The sequence below is a fragment of the Alligator mississippiensis genome, chromosome 4, assembly GCF_030867095.1.
Source record: "Alligator mississippiensis isolate rAllMis1 chromosome 4, rAllMis1, whole genome shotgun sequence".
In the NCBI taxonomy this organism is placed as follows: domain Eukaryota; kingdom Metazoa; phylum Chordata; order Crocodylia; family Alligatoridae; genus Alligator; species Alligator mississippiensis.
In genome coordinates, this window is record NC_081827.1 from 161,412,622 (window position 1) to 161,432,452 (window position 19,831).

A 19,831-nucleotide genomic window follows, 5' to 3' on the forward strand; every position below is an offset into this window, starting at 1 on the left:
TGAGAACAACTCTTCTAATCTCTTTATGTGGTTTGCATGATGTTTTGTAATGAGGTCACTAGCTCAAGCAAGTGCATCAGTGCACTGTAACTGGGGCCAGGAAAACAGGTCCTAAATGAAGTCCTTCTGCCACAAAGGGAGTTTGTGGAAGAACAGGGAACTGAACTCAGACACACCAGGAGAATGCACTCGCCACAACGTCGTCTTTCCTCTCTATGGCCAACAACGTCTTTATTTTTGTGCCGGTTGGGTGGGTGTACTTCAGAAGAGCAGCCCCATCCACCCTTTGGCTAGAGACACAACTGTTCTCCAGAGGAGGAAAACCCACCTTTTCTTTAATGGGGATGTTTCCTTAGATATTACTGTAGTAACATAGGCAACCTGAGTATCAGGGTGGAGAAAAAAAGAGCGACCCAGAGGTGCTGCTGTTGTGTCAGGAGTGGGTCACCCCATCCCCTCCACCAGGTAACTTCTCCTGCAGAGAAGACCAGGGTCTGGGCAGGCCCAGGCTGCAGTCAGACCCAGCTGAACATATAACTTCGAGGTTTGAAGAGTAAGTGCTGTATCAGGCACCTCGTCCCAAGCACTTGGACTCATCAGTCATTCACAGAAGCTGCTTTGGCATGTGGGGACAGCGCTGTCATCCCCTGAGAGTCCTGATTTGACTGATTTTTTTTTTCCTTTTGAGCTCCAGGGGAGCAGAATCACGCTTACCATCCATGGTGGAGCTGCCCCAGCAGGCAGGAGGCCTGGGGGGCGGGTCAGTTCTGCTCCCCCAAGCCCAAAGACAGTGCTTTCCTGCTGCTGCCAGGTCTTCCACTTGGCCAGGGCCGCTGAACAAGGACAAGATCACCTCTTCCTGCGTTGGAAACGCCGCAGCAACCACTGGACAATGAAGGGCCATGCAATGAGGAACAGCAGGGTGCGGGCAGAGATCTCCAGGGGCCATTGGGATGGCTTCTGCAGAGAGGAAAGACAAGCGCATGGTAGGGGAGAAATGGGTAATACCCCTGGCAAGTCTGGGCACACCAGGATGTTCCCAGATGTGGGGCCCAGCAAGGCAGTAGGACTGCAGAGACTGCTGTTGCTGCATTTTGCCACATAGGTCTGGGTCTCTCCTCTACTAACTCCTGGCCTCTCCAGTGAAAGGACAATGCCCCTTACAATTGCCCTGTTAGACTTCACAGTCCCTGCCTCCCCCAAGGACAAGCACCCCCACATGCTTTTTCCAAAGTGGAGCAGCTGAGACAATATTAAAGCCCAAAGTGGCCACTGATTTTTCTGTCCCCGTTGCATTGAAATCACTGCATGTGCGTATCTACCACCAGCCCCTCTAGAGGAGGGAGAAGGGTACACTATCTCCATGTCACAGACAGGGAAATGGAGGCAGAGACAAAGGCCAGACTGTGAACCTTTTGCTTGCTGCCCCAGTGGGCTCTTTGTGAAGGTCTGCCCTGCAGGAGAAAGGGGCTTGTGACTGGCCCAAGATCACTTCAATCTGTAACAGAAAGGGGACTAAGACCCAGGTTCCCCCCAACCCTGTGTCCCTGCACACACCTGTCCTCACTCACTCACTTTGGCTGCCTCACCTTAGATGCCAAGGTTCTAAGTGTGCTGGGCTGGTTAGGGAGCAGCAAAACATAGATATAAATCTCACCAACTCACTGTGCCCAAGATCAGCCACAGAACAGGACAGGGCCTAGCTGACAGCTGGCTGTAGGTGTACAGTGGGTACGGCTCACCAGCTACTGGGGCTGGGACTCACAAGTATGGACCAACCCCAGGCCCCAGCTTCCCCCATCCACTGAAAGCATATTACAGTCCCTCTGTCCCAGGGCTTCCTCCCTCCTATGCTGATCCTCTCACACAACTGGATCTAGCTCCCCAGCAAATTACTCATGGCTACAGTGCAGCTCTGTCACATGACATGTGTGAATGGGAGGTTGAGGCAGGGTTGTAGTTACTAAGGAGGGGTGCCAGGAGCATGGGCCTGGGCACCAACACTGGTCTGAGAACTGTACCTGTCCAGTGAAGGCGGCAAGTGGCTTGTCAGGACCTTGTCCAGAAGCGTTCATCTGAAAGAAAAGCAGGCTCTGACTGGTGTGGCCCAGGCTGGCTGGTAACAGGTGCCAACTCCTTGCCCACAGTGGTATCTGCCTCAGAAGCTGGGAAGCTGTGTACTGTAACCAAAGCTCAGCCTCATCTCCTCTGTGTAGGAGCAGCGCTGCCATTTTAAGGGCATGCTGAGGGCCTGTTCTACTTCACAGGCACACAACCCTGAAAAGGAGCCCTATACTAAGTCCCCTACCACAAGGGCCAGAGCAGAACCATCTGCCTGAGAGAGCCCTGCAGCTCACATTGGGCTCCTAACTGCAGGACTTTCCTCAGATTCTGAGGATAAGGCCATCTGCTTCCAATCTTAGCCAGGTACATGGGGTACCATGGGAAATAGCCAGTTCCCTCTCCTCATGAGAGCGCCTCATGAAGCCTTCTGTGGCCCAAGCAGTGCATCCCCATGTGTCAGTCACATACCTGTGTGGCAGTCACAGTTTCTAGATGGCTCAGCCTCTTCATAACGCTCTGCATATTGTCTTGCAGGGCATGGATAGCTCCAGCCACCTGCACATCCAGCTCCAACCTCACTCCTGTGCTCCTCTGGGCCCCAACATCAGTGTCTAGGCTGTCTCCGGACCCCAACTCTGCTGTGGCAATTTGTAGCTCTGTGTGGCAGGAAGGAGACAGAGAGGCCAGAAGGATAGGTTAGACAAGACTGCCATCAGCTTGCTAAACACTTGTGTGCCTAAAGCAAGGTCTCTGGCCCAAAGCTGATCATTAAGACACACCCTGTAGGTCAAGGACTGTTACATCATAGGAGAACAAGGCTCACTGGTGGAAACCCTATCAAATACATGCCTCAAATACAATCCTCACTCAGTGGATTCTGTGAAGGCCAGACAGGAGATAGGCTCTGCTGGGGAAGACACAGGGATGGGAAAGATGATAACAGTTCTCTCTGCTCTTCTTTCCCCAGGTTCTCCCTTCTCTAGACCATTTGCTCCCATCACAGCTGAAGCCAACAGAGATCGATCCTCATTCCACTGGTGGCTGACATGGGTGTCAATCTGGCAAGGTCAGCTTGGTGCCAGGACATGGGTGTCCACAGCACAGCCACCGGCTCCTTGTTGCAGACTCTGTCCAGCGAGAGAGCCCCGTCTGTCCCTAGGGCTGCTCCTTTGGGGGTGTATGGCACGCATCAGTGCTGGTGGGAGTTTGCTCAGACACTGCAGCTGCTCCATAGAGAAATCCAGGCCTTGTCTCAAGTCAGCAGCTAGACAGGATACCTTTCTGGCCACCGTGCCTGTGACTGAAGAGTGGGGAGGTTCTGTGTCCTACAGCAACCCCTGGAGCTAACCAGCCTGGCTGTGTGGAGCACATGATCTAAGAGACTGTGGGCTTGGAGCCTCCAGGGGCCCATTCTCAGAAAAGCGTAGCTCCTTGTGGGTCCTAAATCAAAGTAGCTAGGGCTTCAGAAGTGCTGAGAAGCTCATCTAGTGCATCCAAATCATGCAGCAAGGTGGAGGGGGGGGAACAGAAAGAAAACTAGCAGAGCTGCCTCCCTGCCCTCCCACCTGTCCTAGCAAGCCACCTCTCCTAAGGTTATACTGCAGCCCTCTGTGCCCTGGGCCCACCAGGCCAGAACGTCAGGGAAGAAACTGCCTTAAAAGGAGCACTGTTGGCTGAGCCCTGTCTGTGATGGGGAGCAGACAGAGGGCTTGGCATTGCTGACAGATTGCCTCACTGCCCAAAGTCCTCACCATCCTGGACTCCACTGCTCAGCAACACCATCATCCTCCTGTAAGCCACACAGACAGAGATCCTGGGATGGGTGGAGAAGAAGCCAGCCAACCCCAGGGTCGCTTGGCAGCCCTGTCCCCACCTTCCCATCCTCAGGGGCTGCCTTATTCAGTTTCCTTACATATTAACCTCACAAAGCCAAGCTGTCTGGGATGGGCTTGCAGAAACATTAGTGCAGGAGATAGGTGTGGATGGGACCAGCTGTGCCCAGGGCAGGATGCCAGCCTCACTCTCACCTGGGCCCAGCCTGCATGGGGGAAAGTTACACCCCTTAGGAGTGGGAAAAGCGAGGAGTGGGAAAACCAGTGCATAGCACAGGGTAGACGCTCAGCACCTCCTAGGATCGGGGCCCTATGATGGCACCGAATTAACCCAGTCCTGCCCTGAGAGATCTCTTTGGAGGGGTGGATGTTCACTCGTCATTCTCCCTGCTCAGACTATGAGACACCTGCCCTCCTCAGGACTCAGCCAAGACCACCCAGTCCAGTTAATTAAGGACATAAATTGCCAGCAGTTGCTGCTGACTGGGTTGGATTTGACTTGACAGCCCACAGGCAGAAGGAAGACTTTCTTCGCTGATCAGCATCCTTCTGCAGGTTTTCCTACAAGAAACTAGACTTGCCAGGACCCCCCCACTCCCAGTGTTTCACCTCAGTCTTTGCTTCCCCCAGATAAACTTCCCCGACAGATGCAGTGAGCTGCTCACACCACACCCACAGACTGTCAGCTTGCCAGAGCTGCCTGTATCAGAGTGGATTTTACTAGCCCCAGCCCACCCGCTTCCAGAGAAAGCCCCTGAGGGAGGCAAGCTCAATCCCAATCCCACACAAGCACCTGCTGCACCCACCTCTCTTGGTGCCAAGGCCCATGGGGCTTCCACTGCTTCTTCCATTTTGTCTTCTGCCTTCAGCCAGCTCTCCTTCCTCAGTCATCTCTAGGGTGGAGGAAGCAAACCCATCAGCCTGGATGCTGCAAGGGCTGCTCAAGGAAGGGCTCTGCTTGGCTAGGAGCTGACCAGCCTGCACAAGTGGAAATAGAAACAATAGCTGCTCTGAGGCCGGGGGCTATAACCCTTAGCTACTAGTGGGGCTGGTGAGAATGTGAGGCATTTGGGGACTGGGGGTGGGGGGGCTGGTGTTCAGGTTAACAGGACATTGTCTGGGGTTTGGGAGGGGGGTTGGTGCCTTATGCTTAGGGCAAGGCACTAGGGAAGTCATCTCATGGGTTCTTCCTAGTTATGCCACCTACTCATTTCGTGGCCTTGGGCAAGTCCCTTCCCTCTCTGTGCCTCACCTCCTCCATATGTACAATGGAGCTAACAGAAAGCTCCAATTACTTGCCTTCACCTACCACCCGTCAGCTGAGGCTCTCAGAGCACTTTAATGAATACCTGGTGGAGGCAGGTTTGAGACAAGTGACTTACTCAAGATTTCACAGCAAACCAGCCACAGGGTTAGAAGAGAACCCAAGTGCATGAGTACCAGCTCCCCTCCACCCACCAGGTTGCACTTCCTCACTACAACACACAAGACTTTCTGGTGTTTGACACTGATGGCACAGGACACAGCTGAAGACACAAAGCACTGTTAAGGCTGGGAAGCCCAACTTGCTAGGTGCTATCTCACAGGTTCATTAGTTCCGGACCTGTGAGGTACCACTTAGCAAGTTAGGCTTCAGCATGGACTCCCTGCTGTGGTCTTGGGGTAACCTGCCAAACTCCCCTGTTGCTGTGGAGTGGGCTGGAAAGGTGCATGCAAAACCGTGAGGACTGCAGTGAGGTTTGTTTGGGGCTGTCTGTCCTTGCAGCTCATCAGCAGCACAAAGAATTACCCAATAACACCTGAGGTGAGAGAGACTGGACTGCGGTCTGCATACTTCCTAGAGTCACACCAATTTGTACAACTAAAGAAGACCAGTCCCTAGCTCCCTGCCCAGTCATGCTCCTTTCTGCTAGGCGACATCCTGAGGCAGCTGGCTCTCTCCTGGCTGTGGCCATTCTGGGAAGAGAGGAGGAAAGACCACAGGTACGGAGGAAGGAGATCTCACTAGTCCTGGGTGGTGAGAGTGGGTGAGGGGAGTGATGCATGTAGAGGAGGCCTTTTTGCTCTCTCCCCTATCTCTACATGGTTTAGTAACCCCAGTGTTTCCTTTTCTTACCAATATCTTACCCATGGCAACATTTGCGGCTCTAATACTGAAAAGGCAGCATGGACCCAGCCTCTATATCACTCAAGGTCTATGAGGCTTGGCCCTGGGGATGGCAGCAAAACAGTGTTCCTGTGCCCAGGGACTGGAAGGGGCATTGGGGCTCCATAAAAGTGGCACAGAGGCCAGCAGGGAACCCAGAGCCTGGTGAGAAGTGGCAGGGCAGGGCTTCTGGGGTGCAGGCCAGGCCAAGCAGTTGGTGGCTGAGTAGCTAACAGTCTCTGGGGAGCCAGGAAGGATCCATTTGACTGTGGGGCTGCTCCTTCAGCTCCTCTCACATCACAAGCAGCATTACCTGGTCTGCCTCCATCTGCTCCAGGGTATCACAGAACACTTCGCTCTCCGAGTCGCTGGTCAGCTGGCTGTTCTCAAGTGCCTCATCGGCACAGTCCAGCCCTCCTCCTGCAATGGAAAACACACAGCTCAGCACCAGGGGAGGACAGAAGCTCTCTGGAAGAGCACTGGCAGTCGCACACTTGTGGCAGTAAAGAAAACAGGGCTCAGAGCTACTAACTCTAATCAGTGTCCTTGGTGACCCTGCAGCTTTGGGATGGAACAAATCTCTTGAAAGGCAAGAAGTTAAGTCAAGATCTGTGTGCAGAAGGCAAGGCCCAGAGGGTGCCTAACACTCTGCCACTAGACCCTTTCACTTGGGAGAGTTGCAAGCACTTCACTGGCTTTACAACCTGATCTGTATGAGAGGGACAAGCATCTTTCTCAGTGTGCAGAAAGGGAAACTTAGGCACAGATAACAGCAAGGTCAGAAGCTGTGGGGAACAGACTTGCTCCCTGTCACGGAGCCAGTAGCACAGGCAGGAAACCAGGCTCCTGACTTGCCCACTAGGTAATTCTTCATCTCCAGGCATAAGAGCAGGGTCATAACCCAAGGTTATGCATCACTTGCCTCTTCAATGTTTACCGTAGGGCAGGGCTGATCCTCTCATGTGCAGCCCCTGGCTGAGAGAAGGAATGCTGCTGGAATGGGACCTGCAAATGGTAAACACCCAGCTGGCTGGCAGCTGGGAGTACATGCAGGGCATATATTGGCTTGGGGACAAGGCCCCTGAGTGCCCTAACATGCAATTGATGACAGCAACATCCCAGCACTGCAGCACAAGACAATCTTTCAGCCAGGAACACTGCCACCCCCTGCAAGTGTTGTCTTCCCACCTGCACCCAGCACTGAGGGCCAGCTCATTTCCTTACTTGGATTTACCCTTCACAAAGCCAGTCTAGCTGCAGACCGCACAAATAAAACCCAAGCAGCAAGTGAATTGCTGGTGGGGCCATTCCCTGCCCCTGCACAGTAAGAGCTGGGTCCTCTGCTCCAACCCAGACACACAGCTACCTGAGAACCCCTTCAGTTAGTAGGCTGCCCTTCAGCTAATAGCTCCTGCATGGGGACATGACTAAGAATGCCTTCCTCAGGCTGAAAGCTTTACAAGCTGTACCCAAGAAGGATTCATAGATTCATAGATGTTAGGGGCTGGAAACAGCCAACTCCAAGGGTGATACATTTAGTATTGCAGCAATGCTGGGCACTCTGCTGGTAGGAAACACAAATACTAATTTCTTGGGCAAGAACAGCAGGGGAATGAGGCAGGGTACAATTACACAAGGCAAAAATAGGCAGGACAGGGGTTAATGTGTCTGCCACCCTGTGTAAGGAGGACATGGATTTTCCCCTATGTCTATGCTATGGTCTCTTGTAACAGAGAACCACAGGCTCCTGTTACTTGAAGAGTGAAGGACCAGCAGAGACAGGCCTCGGGAAGGGGAAAGCTGCCTATTATGAGTGGCCAGGGAACGGGTACTTGGAGATTTACTTCCTATAAGTACTTACTGCAGAACCAGCTACATGGCAGTAGCACACTGAGCTAGTGCCCTGCACGGGAGACAAGCTGTTGATATAACAGAGGCCAGCAATAGTTTCCTTCGGGTTGAGCTGGCAAGCTAAATGATGAAGCACATGTGGGCATGGCTTCCAGCCATATAAACCTAGGGCCTGAGCCACAGTGGGCAGTTTGGTTCAGGGAGCTGATGAGGGAAGAGCTCCAGGGCAGAAGCGCTGCAGAGAAGCTCCTGGCTGATGCCTGGACTACCCTGGGAGAAAAGCAAGTACAAATGCTGCTGATTAGTAGGAGAACAGGACTCAGGATAGGGGGGAGCTGAGGGATACAGCAAGGAGCTGGGACTTAGGCTTAGACCCAATCAGAGATTTATGTTATAAATAAATATTTTGGGTTAGAGTTCTAAACTGGGGGATTGTGGAAGGGACTGTGAGGGGTGGTTTGGAGGTCCCATTAGTACCCTAGGGACATGTAATCATCTTGAGTCCTGCTAAGGGTCAGGCTCAAGGCACAGGCACAGGGCCTGGGGCCAGAGGGCCCAGAGCCCAGTGCCTGAGAGGCTGAGCCTGATAGGACAAGACTAGGGCTCTACTGGGGAGACAGTCACCTTAGCACTGGACCAAGAGAAAAGCACCCCCTCCAGAATTACTAATAGCTACAGTGGCTAGATTCCCCAGGGAGCTTCATCCCAGCAAATACATGATGGATGCTGATAAGCTAATTACTCCCATAACATAGCTGTGGGGGTGGGAAGAGATTTGACTTGCCCAGGGTCACTTGGTAGGTCAGTAACATTGTGGGATTAGAACCAGGAGTCCTATCTGCCTATCCCTTGCTGTAGCCATTAGCAGCAGCAACTCTGCCACCTGTATAAGGCATATCTTTATCAACACTGTAAGTATAGCTGCTGCTAGAGCAGACAGCTTGTCCTAGTCCCACACAGCTGACTTGCAAGCTTAGAGGCTGGGTGACATGCCACACAAGACTGCTTCTTCCACTGCAGAGGCACAAAAGCCAGTGCAGCCTCCCCTGAGAAGGTGCTTCCTGGAGACATTGAGAACTCACCCAGGGTCTGTTCTTCTTGTTTCTGTTCTCCAGATGGAGGTTCCTCCACATGGTTCCCAGACAGTCTCTCCTCTTGTCCATCCTTGGTAGGTTCAGAGTCCTTCTCTTCTTCTTCTGCGCAGAAGCGGAGTGGTCAGAACAGCCCATAAGAGGTCAGCCTTTGGCACAGTAATGCCCTAAGCAAAAGGCTCAGCACTGCCAAGGCCCATTCTGCTGAGCAGAGCCCAGTCCCTACAGTGCTGAGTGAATGAAGTCTTGCTGATAGCTGTACTACCAGCTGGCTCATCTCCACTTACCCACAACCAGTTCTTTGGGTGCCTATGGAAACGCCCCCTGGAAAGGCATCCACGCTGCACCACTGTGCCCAGATTCCCCTGCTGGAATGGGTAGAGCTGGGATGCTTTCCCATCAGGACAGAGAACACAGCCTTCCATCCCTCAAAGGGCCTATAGCAGTGATTTTCAGCCAAGGCGCTGCAATTCTGTGGGGTGCTATGAGATCTTTGAAAGGTGCCACTCAATATTAGCTCTATAAAGTATGCCAACACCTCTTCCTGATTCGCAAGACAAATCCTGAGATTTCAAATAGGAATCCATAGTGCCAAGAACATTCTGCCCTGCTGTAGGCTTTCTGAGTTGTCTGCAACAGAAGAATTGCTGTTTTATTTTTCTGTATTCAAGAAACGAGTGAAAGCTAAAGACCTGACATTGTCTGAGGGGTGCTTCAAGTCTTAAGAACTACAGGTCTATGGAACCACTTCCCCACAAGCATGGATGTGGGTGTTTGCAGAGGGGACGGGTGTAGGACAATGAGCCAAAACTCATGGCTCATATCCCCCCCTCTCCAAGTCAGAGCAGTTCCAGGATTTGAGGGAAACTCTGTTCTGTATGGCTGTGAAGAAAGGGTGGGGTGGCAGACATATGCAAACACACCCTGCATTCATAGGCAGGGACCACCGGATCTCAAGTGCAAAGTCTACCCCAAGCAAGCATGCCCAGGCACAGGGGAGACATGAGATGGGGCCATCCCTTCCATACCACCTGCATGGAAGGCAGAGCAGTTGTCTCTCAGTTAGACAGTAACAGCCGTAGAACAGCACACAGCAGAGAGAGCGGCTTGATGGCAGCATAGGCTTATTCCCTGGGAACCCAGGGGGGCAAAGCAGAGTCAGGAAAGTGCTTCTTGATTTGGGATCTCAGATGATACAGGGCAAAGCCTGGCCTGGCACAGGCAATTCCATCTCCACGAGGATGGCAGAGGTATCCCATGTACCAACCACCTTGTGGTGTTAGACAAACGCTTGACTGGAATGGCTTGGACAGGGACAAACCTGCCTTGAGCAGGGGGTTGGACTAGGTGACCTCCTGAGGTCCCTTCCAGCCTATCTATGAGCCATTGTGACTGGTTTTGGATAGGAACAAATGGTGCCCAGCTATAGGCACTGTACACCAGCCCTGCCAGTGAGCAGACGGATCAGGTCCACAAGGCACAGCATGTGCCAGGGACACCCCTAATCTTAGCAGGCAGCACCTTCACTATCACCAGGATCAAGGGCTTCCTGTGAGCAGCTTGATCCAGGATAAGATGTTCACCAGAAGCAGCACCCCAGATTCAACACTCCCTAGGACACCCCTAGCTGCTAGAAGGGCTGGTCAGGGACTCCTTTATTAGCCACCCCTTGACTTGTCCTCTGTGAGCTCAGATGTGGCTCACTGCAACCTCCACAGGGTTAATCTGTATCTTCAGCACATTTCGCAAGGGTTGTGGACTCTGAGCCCTGCTGTGTAAGCACCACGTCCTGATTTGGCTGGGCAGAGTGCCCATGTAGGGAGGCTGAGGTGCAGGGGTAACTACCATGGTACTGCCTTTTGCCCATGAGTTCCTCAGCAGGGGGTGGTTGTCCTTTAATTCTCGAATACAATGGCACAGGAGCTCAGGCCCAGCCCTTCCAACAGGCTTGAAGCCTCCCAGGCCCCAAGAGTGGTGCTGGCCGGGTTAATCTGGGGTGGGAATGGCCCTACCACATCCCCACAGGAGTTACTGCAAAGACAGCCAGCTGAGATGTCACAGGATGCTTTGGTCAGAGAAACGGCTGGTGTTGACATCACAGAGCCTCATGCACTGGTACTGTCCATGCTGCTGGGAGGCCAAGGTTGCTGTGAAGGGCAACACAGGGCAGACACTCTGGTGTCCTCTCTTGCAAGGCTCACAGAAAAAAGTTTGGTGCCGCTTATCACCTGTGGGGGAAAGTGAGCCTGTGGGGAAAGAGGGCCGCAAGGCTGAGGAAGGTGCTACAGGTATTTTATTGTCTATGCGGGATTTCTGTCAAAGAAACTCCCATCTTGTACTGCACAGTGGGATACTGCCTCTTTTCTTGAGCTATACAACTCAGACTACTAACAGGCAGGGAATCCTACTACTCCAGCTTGTCTCTTATTATGTCTTGTATCCTGAGAGTGATAAACAGGTTGGAGCGGGGAAAAGAGAAGCCATTTTTGGATGGCAATTTTAGGCAGTGGTTCCCAACCTTCCTAGACTCAAGGCACTCTGCATGAGACTCGAGGCACCCCTCAGAAAGTGTCAGCTCTTAGCTTTCACTTATATTTTGACTACAGAAATAATACAGAGCAGTTATTGTCTGGCAAAGAGCACAACAGCTCAGACTGTTTCTGATGCTATGGATGCCAATTTGGAATCTCAGGGATGTCCTGTGAATCATGTGTTAATGTTTGCACACGTCAGTGCTAACGCTGTGGGTCTCCCTGGTTGAGAATCACTGGCTTAAGGTTTTCAGCCAATAGCTACTTTCACTTTCCAAAACAGGTCATGTGTGCTCTGAAATCTCTTAAGTAGTGCTGAAGGAGATTTCCACGGCCTAAAGATGCCTGAATTTAGCCCCTAAAATGTGAAAGTTTTAACCTGCTGTATATATGAATCAAATGACAAGTTTGTTAATAAATTCAGAGTTCAAATGGCTTCCCATTATGAGCACCTGAAGCAATTTTGTTTTAAAACAGCAAAGATTTTTATGCTATTAAGATATCCTTACTAAAAATACTATATAACCCCCTAGCTCTGTCTGGGAGTACCCCTGTCCATAGCTGTTTACAAGTAAGAGCAAAGTTACCTGCCCACTTACCAATGGCAGGATTTGGGCCCCTGCTTTCCATATTCTTTTTTGTTTGTAGAAGGTATAAGGCTGATGTTTATAGCACTTCATGAATCTACAACATGATTCTTCACCTGAGCAGCATTTTAAAATTAGTTATAAGTTTTTACCTGAAGCTGCTTGTACTAGTACAAGCTTCTGAGCTGGGTTTCTAAACAAGCCTTCAACTGAGTTTAAAGTTAAGTATTTAACATACAATAACCACTGCATTGTTTGTTTTTTGATTGACTGAAGTCATGATTGAACCCCACTGAAGACACTGCCCTGTCTTAATCCTCTGCATCCAATCTAAGTTGACAGCCTCCTTTCAGAATCACTTACAAGGTGACAACTGGCTGCCAAGAACAGACACACCATTAAATTGGCAGAAGCCAGCACTTTTTAGGCTCAAAATTTGTGTCCTGGGGGCACATGGGAGAGGCTAAAACACATTTCTTTCTTCTAAAGCAGGGGTTCCCAAACTCCGACAGACTGAGCACCACCAATTTAAAATGATACAGCCTAAAGTACCATCAGCAAATTTGTCATATAATTATAATAAATCTGTTAATGCATACCACTGGTGGTACGTGTACCACAGATTGGTAACTGTTGCTCTAGAGTTCAGAGAGTACACCAGCATGCAGCACTACACTGTCCAGCTACAGGGAGAGAGCCAGGCCAGCTGATGCTCCCTTACTGCCTAGTACTAGGGGACTCTTCCCTGCTGGGCATTCAGGGGGGGCTCCCTCTGAAGCAGATGTGAATGCAATAGTCCAGGAGAAAACACCAGCCTAGAGGGATCCCTGGGGACAGACTGCAAGTACTCTACAGAAGTCAGTGAGGTTTGACAGGTTACACCTGCTAAGGATGGATCCCACAGTCCAGTCTAAAGCTGCTCCTGTCATTAACTGTGTTCTAGTGGCTAGACCCATGCTCCTCGATGAACCGATCAGAAGCAAACCCCCTACTGCTACCCCATGCTTGGCTCCCAGTTCAGAAGTCTGACTCTGTGCTGGTTCACATGTTCAGTTCCACAGGCCAGTACTGGCAGCATGGCTTCACTGCCCAGTTAGACTGGACATCAGCAGTGGCAAGACAGCAATGATTTTAAAGGCATGAACTCTGCTCCCAAATGCAGAGAGTGCAATTTCTGCAGCTCAACCCTGCTCCATGAGGAGCCGAGGCGCTCACAAGCCAGAAGCCCTGCTCAGACCCTCTGTGCATGAGGCAGGGCAGCAGTCTTCACTCAGCACAGCACAGCTGGAAGCAGCTCAAGTAACCTTGTTGCGAACTCTCCTTGTGAGGAAGAGACTTGGCTGAGCTAATCAGGGCAATGTTTTGAAAGGCCAGTCACACAGGCGGCGGTGAATGCTGGACTCCTACCCATTTAACCACAGAAGCCCCGGCTTGCTGGAGTCAGGTTCAGCCAAAGCAGGGTCAGCCAAGTTTCCCTGGCTTGTGGAAGGTCAAACAGACTGTGCAGCTGGCCAGTCACTGGGCTGCATTTAGGGCCCCAAGCTGTGTGAAGATGGGGGTGAGGAACGGAGGGTGGAGCCTGCTGGAGAACAACACAGCTTTCATGCAGCCCCACCCACCCACTCTAGTAGAGGAGGGTCCTGTCCAGTTCCACATGATCGCAGATGGCACAAGCTACAGACACGTGCATGGAGAAAACAGAGTAGACAGTCTCCTCCACAGCAAGGCCAATTCCAGAGCCAGGAATCCCATCTGGGGAGGTAGCAAGAGGCTCTACCTCTGCTGCCCAAACCCAGACCCACCAGCAGCTTGTGCACCATGCCAGCTGAGCATAGGCTGTGCTGCCTGTCAGGACACTGGGCTGGAAGACTGCAGAGTCAAAGCTGACTGGGAGGGGGAATATGGTCCAGGGGGAAAGGGCACTAGTCTGGAACTTGCAAGTTTAATTCCTCACTGATGCTGGCCTTAGCCACTCTGTGCTCAGTTCCTCATCTGTGCAGTCACGATGCATGTATTGTCCTCTAGGTAGGGGTGTTGAGAGAGGAAGGAAGGAAGTGCACAAGAGGTCAATGAGGAACCAGGACACGCAGAAGCCAGGAAAAGGGAAGCGTTATACAGACGAGACCACTAAGGCACTGAGGTGAAGAGACTTGCTCAAGGCTACACAGCAAGTCAGTGGTAAAGCTGGAAATAAACTTAGGGCAAGGGTCTGGGAGTCAGGACGCCTGACTAGTAGAGGCCATTGTCCCTGGCTCGGGTCCCTCCCACTGCTCTGAGAGCAGACAGGCTTACCAGCTTTCCTCTTGAAAAAGGACTCTGGGGGCCTGGGCATGTCATGTATCACATCGTAGAGAGGCTCGAAGTACCCAAACATGTGCTCTGAGGTCTTGTCCATGGGAATCGTGTCGATGATCTGGAGAGAACCCCAACAGCTCTCATGTTGCCACGCTAGCAGACAAAAGATACCATGCCCTGGCAAAGGTCATTAAGCCCCTAGGACAGGGAATAGCATCTGTGGAAGGGTGGGGGAAAAAACTAATAGCAGCAGTTATTGTCAAGGGAAGCACGAGGGAGCTCCAAAAGCTTCCCTCAGCAGCTTCTCACATGATGCCCAGGCCTCTCACTTCTCACATGCAGCATTCCCTGCTCCAGATCCAGGTCCCCCAAATTGGTCTCACTGTTCTAATCTAGGCTATCCCCAAACCAAGGCCTCTCAGCAGGGCCAGCTTGTGAAGCATGGCCTGAGTTCCCCAAGGGTGATGCTGGGGGCACTGAGCTCAGGGGCACTCTCCCCTTGAGGAAGGCCTCTAGAGGCAAGCAGGGAGTAGCCTGGCATGGCACAGCAGCAAAGAGATCTGTACCTTCTGAGCAATTCTCTTCATCTCCGAAATATAGGCTGCCATGGCCTCCTCTTTAGACATCTTCCCCAGACTGTTCCATGCATCCCTGCCAACCAGAAGCTTTCATTACTGATCCCTCGGGGCTAGGCAGCACCCCAGAACACTCCTACCACGTGGGTGTTGCCTTAGCCTTACCATTTGTACCGGCCAATGGGATCCCAGAAGCCGGGTCGGGGGATCGCACAGCTGCCCACTGTTGCCTGCTTGTAGTAGCTGTAGAACCGAAGCATCTCCTCGTAGGAGGGGCAGTAGGAACCTACAACATGGGCAAAGTCATTAGAGCAGGGCCAGAGGAACTCACCAACACGCCACTTCCCTAACACCATTATGGGCAGGCCATGTCCTGCTGTGATGTGCCCATCAAATTCTGCAGGGCTGGGCAGTGTGACGCACCAGAGACACTGAACCAGCACTAACCCTTTGCCCCATCTAATACCACGTGGCTGGACAACAAGTACACACAGAACAGAGCAACTGGAGTCCCTGGGAAACTTGCAGCACCTTTCCAAGATGTTGGGCCAAGAGACCCTCAAATGGAAAGGTGTTATTGTACTACAGTGGAAGCAAAGAGGAACAGAGTCCAGGAGCAGAGGGCATGCAGGGACACCGGCCATTGTTCCTTCATTATTTCCTTTCCCTTCAAACACAACTGAAGCTTCATGTGGCACAGAGTATCGGGGCCAGCAAAGAGACCTAGAGACAGCTATCTGGCCCAATTTATGCCACTGCAGCATCTGCTGCAGTCTATGGTACAGAGAAGTGCTCAGCTCTGCTCAGCATCCCACTGCTGGGTGCTGCTGTGACACAGCCAGGTAAAGGTCCATGTGGTCTGGTAGTCTGCCACATACAGGATGCCACCCTGAGCTCAAACGGGTCATGGCTCTCGAGTACCTGAGGGCAAGGACCTCTGTGACAGAGCCCCAAGCTAAAGCCCTGGCGGTGTGGCCAATGATGGAAGTCAGGCACATATGTGCAGCTACTGCTAGGAGGACCAGGGATGACTCATACCATGGATGAAGGGGCCAAATCCTCCCCTGAACACTTCAAGGGGAGCAGGATCTGGCACTTCGGCCTACAGAGCCCCACTGCAAGACTCAAACTGGGGGCACCCAGGGATACAGACTCTGTGCCGCATGCTGGGCTGGGCAGGAGCAGGTGAGGGGATGCTATCAGAGCCTCCCGCAGGGGCCAATCGGGGGAATGGATCTGGGTGCACTCAGGAGGGAAAGTGGCATCATGGAGGCCTGAGGCAGGCAAGTGCCAGGCTGTCTCCTGAAGCCCACAGGGCACAATGTGTCCAGCATGACATCTCCCCCCCTCCCTCCAGACTCACTGTTCTTGGGCAGGCCCTGGATGACCCTGACGGCAGCCTGGAACTGCACCTGGTAGTCGGGTGCCGGGGGCTCCATCCCTATCCACGCCTGGGACCTGTATGGGAAGCACAGCCAGGATCCCTGCATCAGCCCCAGCAGGGGTAGGGGTAGGGGCAGGGAGGTATTCCCTAGGCAGCCAGGGGGACAGACTCCAGCTTGAGCAGGGGCACGTGTCCCCCACACCCACGTCCCCCTCCTCCAGGTCTGCAAGGGCACGCAGCCCTGGGGGAGCCCAGCCACTACTTCCCCCCCCAGACGCCAATGCACACCACCCTGCCTGGACCTGCCCCTACCCCTGCCCCGCGCCCGGAGCACGCACCCAGCCCGCGCCAGGATCCGGCCCCGGCCCCGGCCCCGCTGCTGCGAACAGCTGACCCCCTTCGCCCTCCAGCCTGAGCCGGGTTGTGTCGGACGGGGGGGTGGGAATAAGAACCCCCGACCAATAGAAACACGCCTCTCATTCTCCCCCCTTCCTTCAGTAATACCCATGCCCTTCCTGCTCCGTCCAATGAACATGGAGCTTTAAAGCACGATGCAAATGAGTCCCTTTGCGTCGGAGCCAATCCGCGCCCAGGGAAGTGCTCCCCCCGGAAGGCGGCGCGCAAGGAACTGGCCATAGTGGAGCACTAGCGCCGCCGGCGGGGGCTGGCGGGAGCTGTAGGTCGGCGGCCTCGCGCCCCTGCAGCGCCTCCTGTCGGTGGATGTTAGAGCATGGCGGCCCTTGCAGCAGGGCTGGGGACGGGTCCTGGGCTGGCCTCTTCGTGGGCTGCAGGCGGCGGGATTGACTCCAGGCCGCCGTGCTGCGTGGCAGTGGCCGGTGCAGTAGGAGCAGGGGAAGGCAGGGCTGGAAGGGACCTCTCCGGGTCCTCGAGTCCAGCCCCCTGCGCCAGGCAGGATCAACCCCTGGCTAAACCAGCTCAGCCGCTGCCTGTTTACCTTGCTCTTGAATTTTGTTTCCAAGCGTGGAGAATCCACGGCTTCCCTAGGCAGCCTGTTCCCATGCCTGACCCCTCTCCAAGTCAGAAAGTGCCTCCTAATCTCCAGCCTAAATTTCCCCTGCTGAAGCTGGGGGCCACCACTCGTAGTCCTGTCCCCTACAGCCACAGAGAAAAGCCTGTCTCCATCCCCTCTGTAATCAGTCTTCAGGTATTTGAAGACTTAAGAAATCCCCCCTCTGTCTTCTCTTCTCCTGACTGAATATAGTTCTTTCAACCTTTTCTCATAAGTGTTGCCTCCCAGGCACTGAACTGTTGTTGTTGCCCTGTGCTGGACTCTTCCCATCCTGAAGTGTGGGGCCCAAAACTGGACACTGTACTCCAGGTGAGGCCTCACCAGTGCTGAATAGGGAGGAAGAATCAATTCCCTTGATTTGCAAGTCACGCCCCTGTTCATAGGATCACTGGCTCCTTTCTAGTGCTGGGCTCCTACAACTCGGCACAAGAGAGGTACACAGTCTTTGTATGCATGGACCCAGCGCTTAGCTCCTACCTAGATAGCAATCATAGGCACCAACTGGTTTTTGCCGATGGGTGCTTTATGATGCTGGTGAGGGGAGCAAGCCCCACACATGCCTATAAGAGGCAGCATGTTGCACTTCAACCTGACTTGCCCAACCTCTATAAAGATCAGGTGCTTTAGTGGGTCTATCTTGGCGCTTTTATCTAATAGCTGATTGAATCAGCTTTAGCTAAAGGTGCCAAAAAGCATCGCTGAAGCACCCAGTCATTACAGACATTGCAGAGCCAGGTTGAAGTAGCACGCTGCTTCTTTCGGCACTTTAACCTTGGTAAAGTGCCTTTTTTTTAAACATCTGCAAGCAGCCACAGAGATCTAACATGTAAAACAAAAATGTCTGGTTCTTGGGTGCTGAATACTTGCTAATTTTTTTCTGGTGGGTGCTTGAGCCCCAGATCACCCACGGAGTCAGTGCCTATCGTAGCAATAGAGAGGCAGAGGTTGGAAAGCATTGTACACCAGCACTTCCTCCTTCCATAGGAACCAAGCTGCCAGCCCGCAGCTCATGAGCCAGGGCATCCAGGGACTCCAAGCCACAGGCCCTCTTCTTGCAAGCCAACAGCATCCAGCTCCATGCAGGGCTGAACTACCTCTGTGGCACCTAAACCATAATGGGCAAAGGGGCAGCGATGCAGGGGCACTTGTCCATCAATGGCTCAAGCTCAGGGAGGGGAGGAGGCAATATGGCTGTCCCCACCAGCCCAGGGTGGTGCAGGAAAGCTGGAAGTGCTAGGTTGGACATTAGGGAAAAGCCTCCACTAGGAAGTCAGATACACATGCAGGGAGTTGCACAGGGGTTCATGCCACACACCTCCCACCTCTGCTCACCTGCCCTAGGGAAGGTCAAATCCCTCTTGGAAATAGCCTATCTCACAAGCTGCCTCAGTGCACATGGTGCCCGATACCCGACTCACAGCCCAGCCCTGGGAGGCCCTAGAAATAAGAGCTGCTTTACATCCAAACCTCCTGATTCCTGCTGGAGGGGACAAAAACCCCAGACTCAGACCTGACCCAGAGGGATAGTGGCTGCTAAGACAAGGCTGCTCTGATGCCATCATGTTGCAGGGCAGAAGCAAAAACACAGGTGCTGGCAATCACTGGCCAAGTGAGGGAGACCTGATGGTCACAGGGGCACCCAGGCAGCAGGCAGAGAGGAACTGGACTGCAAATAGGCCCTTGGCTTTGCGAATGCTCCCTGCCCTATTTGCCATCAAGCTGCCTCTTCCCTCCCCAATCTTCTGCGTGCCACACACAGAGGCTGCCTGTGCCACTTGTGGCATCTGTGCTTTGTGAGACTTTATAGCAAAGGCCAGGCCTCTGTCCCTGGGAGGTTACAGTCTGCATTAGGTATGACAATATGACAAGGTGCAATGAATAAAGAGAACCAAATGGGTGTGGAAGGACAGATCACACCAATAAGTGACTTTGGAATATGCTGTGGTTTTGGGGGCTCCATATGAAGGAGGAGATTGGAGGTCATGGCTCTTTGACAGGTCCCAAAGGTAGCGCAGCAGTTGGGAAGCAATCTGTCTTGGTTTCTGGTTGCTATTTAGAGGAGATTAAACTAAAAGGATATCATGTATCCCCACCCCGCCAACCCCATGGGAACTAACTCAAAACAGTGTCTCCTGGGTGCTATCAAAACCCCATAAGAAATGAGAGCCCTTGAGCCTAGAGGCAGGGATATACCTGGAGAGAGACACCCTCACTGGTAGGGGACATAGACCCAGCTTGTGGGGGCCTTCTCTGTTGAAGGCCAGCCTGGCAACATCTGCATCCTTGCCACGACAACATCAGGCACTAACACTTGAGTGGAGCTGTCATTTCCTCTTCCCCAGGGCTGTGCTGTGGCCTGGTTAGTCTTTCCATAGCACCTGCTACTGCAGCATGTGGGTGTATCCTCACATCAAAATGTCATCCCTCTACAAGGCAACATCACTA

General features: G+C 52.9%; 1 protein-coding gene across 3 annotated transcripts; it reads right to left on the bottom strand.

Annotated features, from left to right (window-relative positions):
• Window positions 1-203: 203 nt before the first annotated feature.
• On the bottom strand, window positions 204-16,863 carry ACBD4 (acyl-CoA binding domain containing 4). Of its 3 annotated transcripts, XM_014596289.3 has the most exons (11): window positions 16,695-16,777; window positions 16,336-16,430; window positions 15,138-15,258; window positions 14,964-15,048; window positions 14,395-14,515; window positions 8,976-9,089; window positions 6,356-6,462; window positions 4,703-4,874; window positions 2,533-2,720; window positions 2,022-2,075; window positions 204-960 (listed from the first exon to the last, which is right to left on the bottom strand). In XM_014596289.3, the coding sequence occupies exons 2-11, from the start codon at window positions 16,409-16,411 to the stop codon at window positions 850-852; spliced, it is 1,149 nt and encodes a 382-aa protein (XP_014451775.1). In that variant the 5' UTR covers window positions 16,412-16,430; window positions 16,695-16,777; the 3' UTR covers window positions 204-849. The 3 variants fall into 3 exon arrangements, with proteins under 3 accessions (XP_014451775.1, XP_059582884.1, XP_059582883.1); XM_059726901.1 differs by lacking the exon at window positions 16,336-16,430 and having other exon boundaries at window positions 8,976-9,086; window positions 16,695-16,863; XM_059726900.1 differs by lacking the exon at window positions 16,336-16,430 and having other exon boundaries at window positions 16,695-16,863.
• Window positions 16,864-19,831: the final 2,968 nt, after the last annotated feature.